This window comes from Haliotis rufescens, unplaced genomic scaffold (assembly GCF_023055435.1).
Source record: "Haliotis rufescens isolate VD_foot unplaced genomic scaffold, xgHalRufe1.0.p SCAF_6, whole genome shotgun sequence".
NCBI classification, from domain to species: domain Eukaryota; kingdom Metazoa; phylum Mollusca; class Gastropoda; order Lepetellida; family Haliotidae; genus Haliotis; species Haliotis rufescens.
The window spans coordinates 58,132,076-58,145,932 of NW_025964334.1; the positions used below are offsets into that span (position 1 = coordinate 58,132,076).

General features: G+C 40.3%; 1 protein-coding gene across 9 annotated transcripts in view; it reads left to right on the forward strand.

Moving 5' to 3' along the window:
* Positions 1–11,300, forward strand: part of LOC124143163 (dihydropyrimidinase-like) — a 163,719-nt gene extending 152,419 nt beyond the window's left edge. For 8 of the 9 annotated variants that reach the window (XM_046512023.2, XM_046512016.2, XM_046512024.2 and 5 more), the window contains 5 exons: positions 4,041–4,124; positions 5,035–5,214; positions 5,495–5,581; positions 6,153–6,345; positions 9,031–11,300. In XM_046512023.2, coding sequence (XP_046367979.1) covers positions 4,041–4,124; positions 5,035–5,214; positions 5,495–5,581; positions 6,153–6,345; positions 9,031–9,116 — 630 coding nt within the window. In that variant the 3' untranslated portion in view covers positions 9,117–11,300. The remainder of the gene's footprint in view (positions 1–4,040; positions 4,125–5,034; positions 5,215–5,494; positions 5,582–6,152; positions 6,346–9,030) is intronic. The other variant, XM_046512017.2, reaches the window with a different exon arrangement.
* The last annotated feature ends 2,557 nt before the right edge of the window (positions 11,301–13,857 follow it).

Here is a 13,857-nt window from a genome sequence, read left to right on the forward strand (position 1 = left end):
GCTTGAAATGGCCTTAGTTTGAGGCTTGACTTTAAATGGCAGTGAAGTTGAGGCTTGTCTTAAAGGCCTGAAAATTGGTCAACTGCATTGTGTAATAAGGTCATGAATTTTGTATACTTTCTCAGGCCACAAAGTTGCGACTAAATTGGTCGCCATGGCGATCTAGTTTTGTATTTTGCGACTGGTATTTTCATGTCAGTCGCCAACTGGCTCCTTGTGTTTAATTAAGTTTGGCGACTAAATATCTCTTGTCATAAGATATTAAAAAAGATCGTTTTTAATATAAGTGCGGTAACTTCAGTGAAAAAAATCGATATCAGAACATAATAACATCGATAAGATCACTGCTGGGCCATGTGTTCTGTTTTCGCGTTCGATATGAAGCTCCATACCTGGAATGAAGGAAGCACTTTCCGTTATTAAGTAATGCACTAACGATGTTAAGAGTTTAGTACCCACGCATGCGCTGTACGACATGCGCCCAGGTGACAGCTGTGGCGGTCGTTTCGCCGTTCAAAAACACGAAGTATTTTTCCATATTTGCGCAAGTCAAAACAACAACAAATCGTTGTCAATCGACAAATGATGAATACCGTATTTTCTTTAGTATAGTGCGCAACCCTCTCTAGCGGATTCAGTATTTTGGGGGGAAAAACGGGTGGAAATTTGCCATTTCCCGACTCCCGGGGCAACTAGAAATACGAGGTCGGGCAACAAAATCACTTACTTTAACTTGTCCGGAGGCAAGTAATATTGGAAATTACTATCACTGTCTACATGTCTAACTACTTTTAAAATGGTACAATAAATTGGCTGAGAGAAATTTCGTAATCGCGCTTTCGTAACATCGCCTGGTTTTTTTCCGTAGTTATAACAAGCAATTTCATTAGATTAAAATTGGTTTCTAATGACGCTTTCTTGCCGAAATCTGCTACAAGTTTCTTGATTGGTCAATTTTGAGCACATGACCTCAGGCAGCCTCCCAAGCTCGTGTTTGATCAATTTCAGAAGTTGGCGAAAGATTATTGTTAAATCGCGTTATTCTGAACTAAAAGGCAGGAAATCACGATATATATTAAAAATATGGAACTTCGTGAATGCATCGTGCTAGGTTACGAGCTGTGACATAGATTTTTCATGCATATATTTTTGCATTAAACATCGTGTCCGAGCCGAGAATTTAAGCCAAATTAAGGCGACGAAAGCCGAGATGTCATTTGACTTACATTACACGCGATCGCACGAAAAGATGGAAATAATAACTTAGATGTAAGTTTGATTACTTTTAGATATATTTTTGTTGATTTTATTTATTACTTGTGTATAATGTATTTAAAGATTTGTTTAAAACGTCTTTATTTTGCTCTTTGACATGTTCGATGAGGACCCGTTGTCGAAATGTGTGTCCGAGAATTATATTTTCAATAACATTGCGGGAAATAGTAAATATTTTTTTAATTTATCGATAAAAAATGATAAATTGATGTGGAATACGTATTTCAGACATTGTGAAATGTGATAGATTTAATAAATGAATGATATTATAGGTAGGTCCATAAAAATATATACTATTTTGACGTGACTACGGCTTGGCCGGAAAACCGGCCTAGGGTGTTGAAAGAGATAAACACATTGATCTATTGATGATTTGAAGTTTTATTTTGAAATTATTTGGGCAAGTGAAAATAAAATCAGGGTGAGTGAAAATTGTCTTTAAACTTGTCCGATGGCAAGTGAAGATGTTTTTTTTTAAATTTCCACCCCTGATCTACCAAGCGCAGAAAAAAACTTACACCGTAGATATATCTACCCCTTTAGCGAAGTCCGGCAAACAAACGGGTGATGAGAAACTTGGTCAGTACAAATTCGAAATTTGAGATAAAAAATCACCAGACATGTTGATTTACCGTTTAAATTGTATTTTTTTGTTCTGCTAGGCATTGTTTTATATCCAGGGATTAGGGTTACCATGTGTATCTTCTCGTAAACTAAGCCGGACACAGCAATCAGCTGTACACACATTTTCTTGGAATTTACCGTTGATTCAGTCAAGACACACCCAATGATATAACTTTACAGGGTTTTAATGCAAGGATGGGCAAACATTGTATCTGAAACTATTTTTTTATCAGGAATAATGTATTCCAATATCTTGTTAATTTAGATGCAGCTTTTACTAAACATATTTGAAATAATAATAACCCTAAGCGAAGCAGCTGATTGCTATTACCGGGTATTCTACCATGAATTTGGAATTTACTCGATTCTGATTGGTCAATCAGAGGCTATTAAATCACAATAAACCCCCTCTGATTGAAACAGTTGATTTGACGGCCGCATCACCGCGGAAGCTAATATTCATAGAATAGTACTATTTTCAGTCAGTGTCGGTAGGCATATTTAAATAATTATATCTGTAATTACAGGTTACAAAATGCACAGACGCGGTTACTACAATATTCAAAGGATGTGTGGCAATACATTTCGTGCAGAAAACACGATAGAAATCTACACAGGGAATGATTTTATGTTTTGGAGACACAGAGAGCTTGGAATTTTGGGGCTTTTCTATATGTGACTGTGACGTCATTTCTTTGCGTCACAATGAGCGATATGACGTCATAATGGTGACGTGCGATGTAGAGCGAAAGCCTTGCAAAGCTTGCTTTGTTTTCTTGAGGGATGCCCACCTCATGTCAGCTTACCAAGCTGCCGTGCTTATATGCTTTCAATGCCTGTCATATGTTAGAGTGAAGTATTACGGTGTAAACAAACTGCTTGAGTATATACGGCACCATAATTTGTTCGGTGATTCCGTAATTCAGATCGATAACCCACTCAAAACACTGAACTCAACCCATGCCGCTTCACTCAGTATATTTGCTAACACCAAAGAGTTCGCATTTTATTTAGTCATGGTAGAATGGAGATAAACATACTGTGTTTTCAATGTAGAGCTAGGTTACCTGTAGATTTAACCGCGCTAAATTTAACATTTGAAACCTCACGCTGCGCGTTCGGTTCCAAATTCAGTTTAGCGGGGTTAAATCTACAGGTAACCTAGCTCTACATTGAAAACACAGTATGTTTATCTCCTAATTACATGGTTTTACATGGAACACACAGTCTGACCAGTCACCGTCAAGGCTCACGCGCACGTGATCGCGTGATCGCGAGAATTACGTGTTGACATAGAATCGTCCAACAAAAACAAATATGACTTTTAACGAGTCAAAGTATGGCATTTATGACATATGTATCCATTCTCTGTCAACTAAAGTTCGTTTCAAGGCGTCAATAGCGGTAATGTGACCGTGGTTTCTGTTAATAACCGTTAGTTGTGCGATCTTCCGATCGCTTCACACACGATTTCGCCGAAATTAATTGAAACAATATTAAAAGTAATTTTGAATAAAGTTAATGAAATAAGTTACAAACATAAGTCCAGATATACAAAGAACACTTTTTATAGTCAGACAGTGTAATTACATGATTAATTTGCGTACTTCAGTATGGATTTGTTGACATGGTATTTCTGGTGTTACGTGCTCACGGTAATGTCTCATTATTTCGTGTATAATGCGCACCCCCTTCTACACAGCTGTGTTTTTTTGGAAATAAATGCGCAGTTTACTCAAGAAAATACGGAATGCTTTGAATGGCGAAGCTTACACGGAAGTTTCATCGTCTGTCGACACGTTCGATGAACCAAAACCTGCAACTGGCACCGGTAAACTGTCAGATGATGTTACTGACACAATGTTCTAAAGCTTGTTTGTCTGAAAAACTCAAAAGCTTCAAAAACAGTTGTTGTTCATGATATAAAACTGATTATTCAAACTAATGGATTTTTTGGTGTTTTGTTATGCAGAAGCTCAGTTAAATTACAAGTCATTACTTTTGGCTCCTTACATTTTGTCTTGGCTCCTTGAAATTCTATTTGGCTCCTTGAAAAAAACATTTAGGAGCCAAGTGGCTCCTTTGTATTTTTTTTAACTTTGTGGCCTGTTTCTGTATGAGATGACACTATTTGTTTACAGCACAATGGTAAGATGGACCCATGTAGATTCGTGGCTGTTACAAGTACAAATGCTGCAAAGATTTTCAACATGTACCCCAAGAAGGTGAGTGAAATATGTTTCTGTGTGTAGGGTAATCACAGCAATGTATTGGTCAGTAAACTTGTGATGGGTATCCTCGGCTGAAGAAATATAACAGCTGATTTTCAGGCAACAACTATTAGAAACAAGATGTGTATGATGTTCACGTTTCTTTTGATGCTGAGTATACATCTATCTCGACAATCACAGTGCCTGTCATTATAGTTAGGAGCCGGTGGCCACTGAAGCCGTCCTCCGTGGATGGGGTGCGGGATACTGCAGGCTGACCATATTGGTATCGTAAGACAATACCTGGCAGTCGGACAGTGTTCACCTTAGGGTAAAATGTTGGATCTTGTGGGTCAGTCCAGACATGACCTTGGCCGGCCGGCCATTCCTGTTCTGTTCTCATAAAGTAGTTGTATGAACATCCCGAACTATGAGTGTGGGCCTATAGATAAACATGACACACCGATATTCCTGCGATACATTTATGGTTTGTCTCAGTGTACACGTCCTTGAGGGGACACAGGTGGCCTGGTAACGTCAGATGGCACAAAGTGTTCTGCAGAATTAACTCCCTTTAGCATAACAGAATCCTAGGAGTATTTTCATTGGTAACACTGTTGCAAAATTGATTTACAAGACTGCAGAAATGTGTGAGTGATTTTCTCCCACATTGTTAGCTCCCCTGTATCCATGACAACAAAATGGCGGCAACTGACCATGCTGCGTAATATTTACTGTAGTATGTAGAAAATAGGATCTCCATGTACAATCTGTATCAATCACTGTCCAACACTTTAGCTCCCAATATATTGCAGTGCATCAGCAGCTCATGTTCACCCTGGGGTGTAAATGACATAAATGTTTCGAAGCCGACAGAATAGGATTTAGAATATGAATATGTTTAGAATATGATCTCCAATTACAGGGAAGGATAGCAATTGGCTCGGATGCAGATATCGTTATCTGGGACCCTAACCAGACACGAACAATCTCGGCCAAGACTCATCACCAGGCCGTGGACTTCAACATCTTCGAGGGAATGGTCTGTCATGGTGTCCCTCTGTACGTCATGATGAACGGGCATGTTGTATTGGACGAAGGACAGGTTAGTTTGTCCCATATTTTCTGGGTCTTGTAGGAATGACACTTCTCACTCCGTCTACAGGACCCCCTTTGTCGGGTGGTAATGGTCTGTGGAATTTTTTGTCCAAATAATGAATACTTGGTACTGAGTTACCTCCCTTTGTGTTGATGTCGAAATACCCACCAGTAGTTGTGGTAGGCGGGACATGTGGGTCTTTACTGATGGGGTTTCTCAGTGTGTATTATGTAACGGTTGTGACGGGTGTAAAACTACATCGCTGACTTATTCCCTTGTCTTACAGCTGAAGGTGACTCAAGGTCTTGGCCGCTTCATCCCTACCAACTGTAATTCCGAGTACGTCTTCGGACGAGTGAAGGAGAGGGAAAGGGTGAGTCCGTGTCTTGTTCTGAACTGTTAAACCTTTTCATGAAACAGTTACACCCATCACGAAAGTATGAGCTCCTGTCATGAACAGTGACAGCTTGGATCGGAACTCACAATATCAATCACGTGATTGTTTGGTGCTGATTATTTACAGGCTCTCACCATATAGCTGGAATATTGCAGAGTGCGGTGTCACACAAGCCGCACACTTACACACATATACACACACTTCACCACACATGCACAGGCACGCACACGCACACACACACACACACACACACACACACACACAGAGGCACACACTACACCACAGGAGTACACAACACACGTACATACACATGCACTGACACGCACGCACACACACTACACCACGCACACACACACACTACACCACGCACACAGATTCACACACACACACTACACCACACGTACACACACATGCACTGACACACACTACACCACACATTCATACAGACGCACACACTACACCATGCACGCACACACACACTCACACACACTCACACACACACACACAAGTGTGACATGCATGTTATTGTAATTTTCTGTTGTGTCAGGCCCGCCGACCAGTGAAGGTGGAGCGTGACCCCTACACCGGCCCCGTCATTGAGGTCATGATGAACGCTCTGTCGATGAAACCCGTGCACAGCAATCCCATTATCCCTGACGCCAACTCGGCCGAGTTCCACAACCGACCATTAACCAGTGGAGGTGGACGAAACTTGCAAGACTCCAGCTTTAGCTTCAGTGGTAGGCAGGCTTGCCAAGTTTTCATTTGGCCAAAGGGGTATATTTCCTACCCTGCACTAAGTATTCCCCCATATCAACGCTGCATAGCGACCTCATTATCTCCCTTGAAATACAGCCAAAAAAAACCATGCAGAAACTTTCATTCCATTTTGCATGAAATTTTGACTGCATAACCATCAAAATAACAGTAGTACACTACAGCGAGAAACAAAACATGTTTCAACATGTGACGAAAAATATTTTCAACATTGTCAAGTCACTGTACCGGTTGACTAACGGTTTCAGACATTTTTGTGCCACTTGAAATCAGTGACTGAAAGTGAAAAAAGAAAGAAAAATTAATTAATTACGTAAGAGTATAAGACACATGAGGTTGTCAGTGAGAGTTGAGGCTGCTCCAGGGGACATAACGTGACATCAGGGAGGCGGACATTTAAACACATGACAACATCACTGCCTGTAAGGGGTAACATAACTAACGTACCAGTCATTTATCATAGGGGGAAATCTTTTTTTTTTCAACAAAAATAACCTTTTCTTAGTGACTCCCAAAATTTTCTTCTTTAATGTTTTTTTACCCTTATTGATTTAAAACAAAAACAACAAATTCTGTTAAGTTAAAGTGTTTTCAAAACTATACAATTGTTTTAATTTTACCTTCCCCCATGGGCTTTGGTATTTAAGAGAAAACATTTATTTTATTTTTTTACGCTACTTTTCCTTTTCTCAAAAGAGTATATCATTCTTTTCCCCACCAAAGTCCTGCTACAATCTCAAATTGTCCGTGATACTCTACGATTGCTTCAGTTTCGACCATTTGTTCACAAGACCTGATTGAGTGAACTATCATATAGCTATCCTTGTCATCCACTGTTTACAACACTTGCCAACATGCGTACTCAACGACCCCGAGTCGAGTGTCCTAGGCAGGCTGGCATAGATACCTGATGATATTCTCCCTGTTGGCATGAGATGGTAGACTTATCTGAACACGGCTGTCTCCCGGACAAACTGGTAGACTTGGCAAGTCTGGTTCCGCAACATGTCAAATAACATGGCTATTCTAACCTCATCCATTCATTACTGTGTTGCTTGACATAGTCTTCCTCTCTAAACGAATGTTCTCTCATAGCGAATGTGCTCTCATACTAACAGGAAATAGTGGATCGTTCGTGTGTCTTGTTATGCCTGATTGTTGTTTGTAGTTTAAGAGAATGTGCCCCATGAATAGATCGGCAAACAAGATTTTAATTAGATTTTGCATGTCGTACCTTGATAGTTTTTCTCCTCCACAAGAGAAAACAGCTGCTACTGAATGTCTCCAACTCTCTCTTGCTTGACATGCATAGGACCTCTGAAGTTGTCTTGTGGACAGACAATCATTACTGTTTGTTTTTGCTTGAAATAGCTTCTATTGTCTGAATAAATAGTTCTAACTTAGAATATACATATTTATTACCAGTTTTGTAGGAAATATGAATAGAACATGTACAGATTATTAGCTTTGTATTTTGAAATTATGTAGACTACCAAGTTTTGTTTGTATTTATTGAAATGAGTACTTCTCAACTAGAGTAAAACATTTCTTTCTCTATGTAGAAAACTATGTTGATAATTCAGTTGTTTCTTGTTGCTGATGGTATGAATTTTGTTGAGAAACTTGATTTTAACTGTAGTGAGTTTTAAATTATCTTGTCAAGGTTTTTGCATGTGTTAAATGTCCAAGTTTGCTATTGTGTACGAGATCCATCTTCATCTGTAACACATTGATAAATGCATGGGACACAGGTGATCCAGTCAGCTAAGGCTGTGCAGAGTTGTGCCCCTTGGGCATGCCAGGAACCTATGATCATGGGTTCAAACCCTGGTTGGCCCTGATGATGTTTCTAGGTTTGTGTGCATCACTTCAGGCTTTCCTCCCACAGTAAGCTGACAAGCAGTGATGTAGCTGGAATACTGGCATTAAACCCAACTCACTCACTCACTCATTACTGCATGTGGCTAATGTCATTACATTACAAGTGACAAACGAACGTAGGCTTGTGGGGGACAGAATTCTCTCCCTTTGCCCCTTTTGTTTTATCTCCTAATTTTAGTACCTTTTGTCAAAAGTGTTGGGAAGGTAGTGGGAAAACATTATACTTTTAAATATGTATATATGGTTGGTATGGTAAGTTGCTAAGGAGTAATAAGCATAATATGTTGACGAAATAGTTTCCTTCGCACAGTGATCTGGGTTTATGGGGTGGCCTTATGGTTAAAGCATTGGTTTGTTTAACCAAGCATCTGAGTTTGATTCCCGATATGGATACAATGGAACCATCTTGGGGACCCCTTATTGTTAGAGCATTGCTAAAACCAAAACAATGATGGACCCTAATTTTGATCTTATTTGGAAATTTTTATTCATTTTTCAAACTCAACTTCAGAAACAGGGATGTTTTTTTTAATGTTATTCCACATTTGTCGATGATCAGGAAACAATGCAATAAAAGACCTGATTTATGTTTGTGTGCATCTCGGGGGAACAAGAACTAGTGTTATTGTTTACTGTATATCATCACACACATGACCAAAATGTTAGCTTCATTTTCCCTTGTCCTGATTCTTCTGGTAGAAATCATATGCTTCCCTCCTTTTGTTGCTTCAGGGTTTGACCTAATCTGGTCCCTTTTTCTTCTCCAGGTGCCCAGATAGATGACAAGGCTCCGCGGCGCTCAACCACTCGCGTTGCAGCTCCCCCTGGTGGTGCTGCCACAAAGCTGTGGTAGTCAATGTGCTACCCAAGGGCAGATAACTCAGGCTGTCTCTCGCTTACAGTAATGAAGTGTCCAAGTGGAGAGCTTGTCAAGTGTTGCGTTCTTAATTGCTGCAGATTATGAGAGACTGTTTTGTTGGGTGGTCCACCTTGTGTACAACTTGCAGACAACTTGTTCAACTTGTTACACGTAGGAAACGTAAATATCAAAGTGCAGAAACATACTGTATCCATGACAGTAAGTGAGTGTGGGTTAATTGTTTTGTCACTGAGACTGAAACTTTCACAAAATACGTTCTACAAATCATTTTATTTTTAATTCCTGTTTTATTCTACATTTTGATAGAACGTTCATGTTTGCAGTTGTACAGAATGTGTGGATGCCAGTTTTCAACGTGCAGACATCTGTTTCATCATTCCGTGTTAAGTTGAAAACTCAACGATTCGTTTCTAAACATATAATGGAATCAGGTCGTTACAAAATTAACAGCATGAATTTCTATTTCGCTTGAAAAATACTTCTAGTCTTACTGGAATATATTTTCCAATATCAACATCACATGCAGTGACAAAATTTCAACTGAATATCGTGAGTGACAAGCCTTGATTGTATGATGGATGTGTAAACATGTGACAATCACATGACATGTCATGTGACCCCTTGACTGCCCGCTGCTGTTGGAGCAATGATCTCAGAACACCATTCCCATGATCATGCATTTGTGAAGCAAACCAAACCAAACATTTACAAGGGTAAACCTCTTTCGTAATAGATACCGGATTGTGTTTCTATGTTGTATACATGTACATGTCAATCATTAATACTGAAAACCATGAATAGTCTAGTCTGAAAACTGAATTACCCCAAACTTAATCTGAAGATGAAAACTGGTTGACAAATGCAGAGTCAAGGGTCAAAGGTCAAAGGTCAACATTCGACGGCAAGCTTTTAACCAGAACTCTATTTCCCCACCAAAGGGAGGTAACTGAAGTAGTGGATGTATGAACCAGTGAGTGGCAACCACCTGGTGTCAACACTATTCAGTGAGGATAGCTTTGTCAGGGTTCGAAGTATAATGTTTTACAAGATACATAATAATTTTATTTCTTTGTACAAGTAACCAAATATGATTCATGATATTGTAGACATGTGTCCATTTTGTTTTTTGTATTGTAGACTGTGCATGTTTTGTTGAGTTTTTGTCAAATTCATTTTTAAACACATAAATATTTTACAGAAGTGAAAATGTTTCTCCCTGCAAGGGGAGATAATTTGCCTACATTCTTACTAATGAAATTAACACCTATAACACAGGGAACAATGAACTTTTAGTTTCAATACTAATTTTATTTAAAAAACTAAGTATCCAGAAAAATATATCACCAGGATTTGTCTCAACTGTTAATTGACTGTCTCTTTAAAACCTCCTGGGATTAATTCATAGATGGCCCTGTTAAAGATCAACTACCTATGCAAGGGGAAAGTACCAGATATAATCTCTTGTACAAGAAAGTATTTAACTGTCATTAATCAGACATATTCAGCAGAGTACACCATGTATATGTAGGGACTGTCAGTGTATAGCAGGTTATTGTAAATTATATTCTTTTATAATATGGGTTGGAAATTGTACGCTTTGAGTCAGGCCAGGCCACTGGAAACTTGCTTCACACTTGTTCCTTTTAAATTCCTTTTTTAATTTTGACATATTAACCCTTTTTCAACTGTCATTCCTTGAACCAAAGAACTGTTTTTGCATCAGCTTTATAAACAGACTATCTACTGCATATTATTCCCTATTTATTTCAGTGTGGATGGTGCCTTTTTTTTTCTGGTAGATTGGAATTCAACCGAACATGTTTACCTTAATTGATTTAAGTAATTCTTTTTTTCAAATAAAAAAACGTTTTGAAATCATCTTTATAGATTCTATTCAAAAACTTAACAAGAGCTTATTGTTTGAATTTGGAATTGAAATATTCAAGGAATGTTTTAACGAGAGGGGTTTAGGTGCTCCCTGCACCATCCATCCTGCAACAACACTGTCTGTGAGTCTGTTTATCCCAGTGCCTGAATAAGGGGAAGAGAGGTACAATGGCCTTGTTGATATTGTCATAGTCGTAGCCTGTTGTAGGTGTCAGCATTTACATCTCTACTATGTACTGCCAATCAAGGCAAATAAATTATTGCTTCTGATGACGTTGTTGTTGTTGTTGTTGTTGTTGTTGTTGTTCCCCACGGTGGGGTAGGTGAGTGGTTAAACGTTTGCCCTTCATGCTGAAGACCAGGGTTTGATTCCTCGCATGGTGGTACAATGTTTGAAGACCAGGGTTTGATTCCCCGCATGGTGGGTACAATGTTTGAAGACCAGGGTTTGATTCCCCGCGTGGTCTGTACAATGTTTGAAGACCAGGGTTTGATTCCTCGCATGGTGGGTACAATGTTTGAAGACCAGGGTTTGATTCCTCGCATGGTGGTACAATGTTTGAAGACCAGGGTTTGATTCCCCGCGTGGTCTGTACAATGTTTGAAGACCAGGGTTTGATTCCTCACATGGTGGGTACAATGTTTGAAGACCAGGGTTTGATTCCCCGCATGGTGGGTACAATGTTTGAAGACCAGGGTTTGATTCCCCGCGTGGTCTGTACAATGTTTGAAGACCAGGGTTTGATTCCTCACATGGTGGGTACAATGTTTGAAGACCAGGGTTTGATTCCCCGCGTGGTCTGTACAATGTTTGAAGACCAGGGTTTGATTCCTCACATGGTGGGTACAATGTTTGAAGACCAGGGTTTGATTCCCCGCATGGTGGGTACAATGTTTGAAGACCAGGGTTTGATTCCCCGCATGGGGGGTACAATGTTTGAAGACCAGGGTTTGATTCCCCGCATGGGGGGTACAATGTTTAAAGACCAGGGTTTGATTCCTCGCATGGTGGGTACAATGTTTGAAGACCAGGGTTTGATTCCCTGCGTGGTGGGTACAATGTTTGAAGACCAGGGTTTGATTCCCCGCATGGGGGGTACAATGTTTGAAGACCAGGGTTTGATTCCCCGCATGGGGGGTACAATGTTTGAAGACCAGGGTTTGATTCCTCGCATGGTGGGTACAATGTTTGAAGACCTTTTCCGCTGTCTGGGATTCTGGATATGGCTGGAATATCGGTAAAAGTGGCGTCATACTCAACTCAACTCACTCACTCCTGGGTATTCCGGGACAGAATAGGTCCCCAGCATGGTTCACGATCTGGTAGTCACAATATGTGGAAGGCATTGGTTAGACACATTTGCTGTGATATATTTCACTTGCGTCGGTTCACTCTAACACTATTCATACATGATGTCTAAAGTTACTTCTTTGAGCGGCATTACATTTAAGCGTCTTCAACATCAATTATTTTAAGAATGTCCTATTGTAAGGAGAATATGACCCTTGTGTTTCCACATCATATTTAGAAATACAAGTTATCCACTATCGTCACCGAAGGCTTGCATACCGATAATACAGTTTGTAATCCTAATATATTTATGATACAGAAATACACAGCGTAATAACCTCTGTGTGTATTGCACATAAACAGCAGTGTTGAAGGGGTGAGTATGTTTTTACGCCAGAAATGGGCTTCACACATTGTACCCATGTTGGGAATCAAACCCGGGTCTTCGGCGTGGCGAGCGGACGCTTTAACCACCAGGCTGGGACGAGTCCAAATTTACTCCCCGGGTACCCACCCCGCTATTACCCGACCCTACCTGGGTACCCACCCCACTATTACCCGACCCTACCCAGGTACCCAACCCCCTATTACCCGGCCCTCCCCGGGGACCCACTGTAGGTCTCAAGAGATACAAAATGTCCGATTGGGAATTTTTTTACCACAGCACTTGCAAAACGTATGTAGATACAGGTATTAAACTATCTGGTCATGCATCCGCTGCAGTTGACTTAAGTTTATTTATTTATTTATTAATCTTTATTCAACCATATGAAAAGTCAGAAGGAATGGGTGCATAGTCAGAAAGAAATGTGAACATTAGTGACTTGTAGTGTAACCATAGAGTTCTAGATAATTTTTGGCATTAAACAATTTATCACGTGACTAACTACAGGTCCAGGTAGTCCTGTGGGTACCCGGGTCCTACTCAGTACCCACCTGACCCGGGGACCAGAATTAACCGTCCCAGCCCTGGATCATTGACATGTGAACTAAGCTTCTGACAACAAATTTAACTCGTTAATAGTTTAAATAAGTGCCCCCCTTTTTCAAAGCAGCAGATTGCAAAATAGATCTACCTTGCTTGCTTTTGATATTCTGGTGTGTGGGCTGAGGAGGATACTGTTGGAGAGTGACGAGTTGGGTTGGCACAGTATCCCCTTCCAATCACCAGCAACGTGCAGGGAGAGCCCACGGTGCCACAGGGGGACTATGTTCATTTGTTTGTTTATTTGTTGTTTAACGCTGCACTCAGCAATATTCCAGCTATGTGAAGGCAGTCAGTAAACAATCAAGTCTGGGCCAGACAATCTAGTGATTGACATCATGAGCATCGATCTACGCAATTGGGATACGATGCCAAGCATCAACCAAGTCAGCGAGCCTGACTACCCGATCCCATTAGTCGCCTTTTTACGACAGGCATGGGCTGCTGAAGACCAGTTCTACCCCAAATCTTCGCATGTGAGTACCTCAGAAGTGACGAACTTGGAGCAGGTGGTCAGACTCTGTGGTTTGGTTAATTGTGTGTCATTGTAT